Consider the following 2999-nt stretch of genomic DNA (forward strand, 5'->3'; position numbering starts at 1 on the left):
GTTGTCCCTGACTACAAGCTACTACCATCTCCAGACCAGCACCATCTCCTGTGTGAGAATCCCAACCCACAGAACACTGCTTGTCTCCCAGGCAACAGCAACAACAACTGATCTGATCCAGGAATATGGAACTCTGACCAAAGCTCCAGATCTCTCCAGACCTATTATTGAGGGAGAGACCATTGTGGAGGCCCAGAGGGGTGTGTCTCCCTCAGACCAGGCTGAAACCACCATGGAGCTCCAGAGTAGAGGCTCTCTCTGCCTCAGGTTAGCCCAGAAGGTGGAGCATCTGGGTGGGGAGAGGAGGCTGGGCGAGCTGGTGGTTCGACAGAGCCAGGTAACCAGGCAGACCCAGCAGCTGACCCTGGCCTTCGACCACCAGAGCAGACACATCCAGGAGCTGCTGGCAGAGCTGCAGGAGAAGGAGGGCAGCGGCGTCAGGCAGGGACAGGAACTGCCAGCACTGTAGAGATGAACTGGCCATGCTCAGAGTGGAGAAGGAGAGACTGGAGAAGAGAGACAGAAAGGAGGAGCTCAAGGAAAGTAGGGTGACAATAACCCCTCAACAGGTTGACCATTACACAGATGTACATCAGATCCCCATAACACTCAGAATGGAGTCTGCCTCTGGGATAGAAGAGAGTACAGACATAACAATAAAAACCACTGAACACTACAGGCTTCCTCTGCACTTTGTGATGAGGGAAGTCAGCTGCCCCTCCACAGAAAATTGTGTCACATAATTATATTATTTAATCGACAGCACTACCACTCCTGAGCAACCATCCTGGCCCAGAAAATGAGGCCCGCGAAGATGGTGGATTCTAAGGCTTCTGCTCAGCCAAGCAGGAGTGAAGAGAGAGTTGAAAACACAGAGAAATTCAAATCGGACCCTTTAACTGTCACACGTTCTGAGGAGCAGCTGGAACATCCTGAGGTTTCTGGGCTCCAACAGCAACACGTCCGTAGTGAAGGACACACCATGTACAGCCCTGCCTTCAGGAGAGCTACTGAAGAGTTCCAGCTATCCCAGAGAGACCTGAGTCTAACCAGGACTGAGAACACACATCTTACTGTAGAGCTGGAGAAAGCTTCCGGTTCTACCAACAAACAACAGTACACCAGTGGACAGGGTCGAGAAGAGAGTCTGGCTGAAAAGCTGCGGTCTCTAAAACAGAAAAACAAACAACTGGAACTCAAACTTCAAGATGTTGCAACCACAGACAGAGAAATTAGTTTTGTCAGTAACACAACACTACCAGCCACCTGTGAAGACCAGGCTGAAAGAAAAGGAAAGAGGAGGAAAAGAAAGACCCAGAGAGGAGGAAAGGAAGTTATCTCCACCTCTGGAGAGCTAGAGCAAATCAGTGACATCATCACCTCAGGACTGGAGGCCACACTGCAGGATGGAGGGAAACCCAAAGACGAGGAGAGAGGGGAAGTAGAGTCTGAAGGAAAGAGAGGAGCTAGGGATGAGGGGAGAGGGGAAGGAGAGGGGGAGAGAGGAGCTAGGAATGAGAGGAGAGGGGAAGGAGAGGGTGAGAGAGGAGCTAGGGGTGATGGAAGCGGGGGAGTAGAGAGGGAGAGAGGAGCTGGATATGAGACTCTATTAGACACTACTCCACTGGCTCCACTGCAGATCACCTGCCTAAAGAAGCAGGTAGGTTTCTATACTCTAAATCTTACTGTGAACGTAGTTATCAAAGTTACCATAAATACTTGAACAATTTCCCCCCATATCTTAAGCATTTGGTTGTTCAAAAACCCTACTACAAAAGGCTTTATTGGAGCTAGCTATTTTGAATAAATGTATTTTGAATAAATCCTGAATGTTATTTTGTCTCTCTCGCTCTCTCTCCTCCTGTCCAGGTGGTGGCGCTGCAGGCTGAACTGCAGTCTCTCTCTGAGGAGAACCAGAGATGGGCTGAGGAGCTGGCAGTGTGGAGGCTGACGGCCCAGACCCCCTGTCTGGACCCAGAGGACCCCATCGCTGCTACCCTCAGCCCTGCTCCCTTCAGCCCTGGACACAACACTGCTCCCCTCAGCTCTGGACACAACACTGCTCCCCTCAAGCCTGGACACAACACTGCTCCCTCAGGCCGGGACACAACACTGCTCCCCTCAGGCCTGGACACAACACTGCTCCCCTCAGGCCTGGACACAACACTGCTCCCTCAGGCCGGGACACAACACTGCTCCCCTCAGGCCTGGACACAACACTGCTCCCCTCAGGCCTGGACACAACACTGCTCCCCTCAGACACTGCTCCCCTCAGGCCTGGACACAACACTGCTCCCCTCAGGCCTGGACACAACACTGCTCCCCTCAGGCCTGGACACAACACTGCTCCCCTCAGGCCGGGACACAACACTGCTCCCCTCAGGCCGGGACACAACACTGCTACCCTCAGGCCGGGACACAACACTGCTCCCCTCAGGCCGGGACACAACACTGCTCCCCTCAGGCCGGGACACAACACCGCTCCCCTCAGGCCGGGACACAACACTGCTCCCCTCAGGCCGGGACACAACACCGCTCCCCTCAGGCCGGGACACAACACTGCTACCCTCAGGCCGGGACACAACACTGCTCCCTCAGCCCTGGACACAACACTGCTCCCCTCAGGCCGGGACACAACACTGCTCCCTCAGGCCGGGACACAACACTGCTCCCCTCAGGCCGGGACACAACACTGCTCCCCTCAGCCCTGGACACAACACTGCTCCCCTCAGGCCGGGACACAACACTGCTCCCCTCAGGCCGGGACACAACACTGCTCCCCTCAGGCCGGGACACAACACTGCTCCCCTCAGGCCGGGACACAACACTGCTCCCCTCAGCCCTGGACACAACACTGCTCCCCTCAGGCCGGGACACAACACCGCTCCCCTCAGGCCGGGACACAACACTGCTCCCCTCAGGCCGGGACACAACACTGCTCCCCTCAGGCCGGGACACAACACCGCTCCCCTCAGGCCGGGACACAACACTGCTCCCCT

At 55.5% G+C, this 2999-nt stretch overlaps 1 protein-coding gene across 1 annotated transcript; it reads left to right on the forward strand.

Annotated features, from left to right (window-relative positions):
- Positions 1 to 813: 813 nt before the first annotated feature.
- Positions 814 to 2975, forward strand: LOC135528818 (uncharacterized; the record flags this gene model as incomplete). Its single annotated transcript, XM_064957870.1, has 2 exons — positions 814 to 1660; positions 1870 to 2975. Coding segments are annotated over exons 1-2 (1952 nt in total), but the record flags the coding sequence as incomplete, so codon positions are not given.
- Between the last annotated feature and the right edge of the window lie 24 nt (positions 2976 to 2999).

The sequence above is a fragment of the Oncorhynchus masou genome, unplaced genomic scaffold (assembly GCF_036934945.1).
Source record: "Oncorhynchus masou masou isolate Uvic2021 unplaced genomic scaffold, UVic_Omas_1.1 unplaced_scaffold_10411, whole genome shotgun sequence".
In the NCBI taxonomy this organism is placed as follows: Eukaryota; Metazoa; Chordata; class Actinopteri; order Salmoniformes; family Salmonidae; genus Oncorhynchus; species Oncorhynchus masou.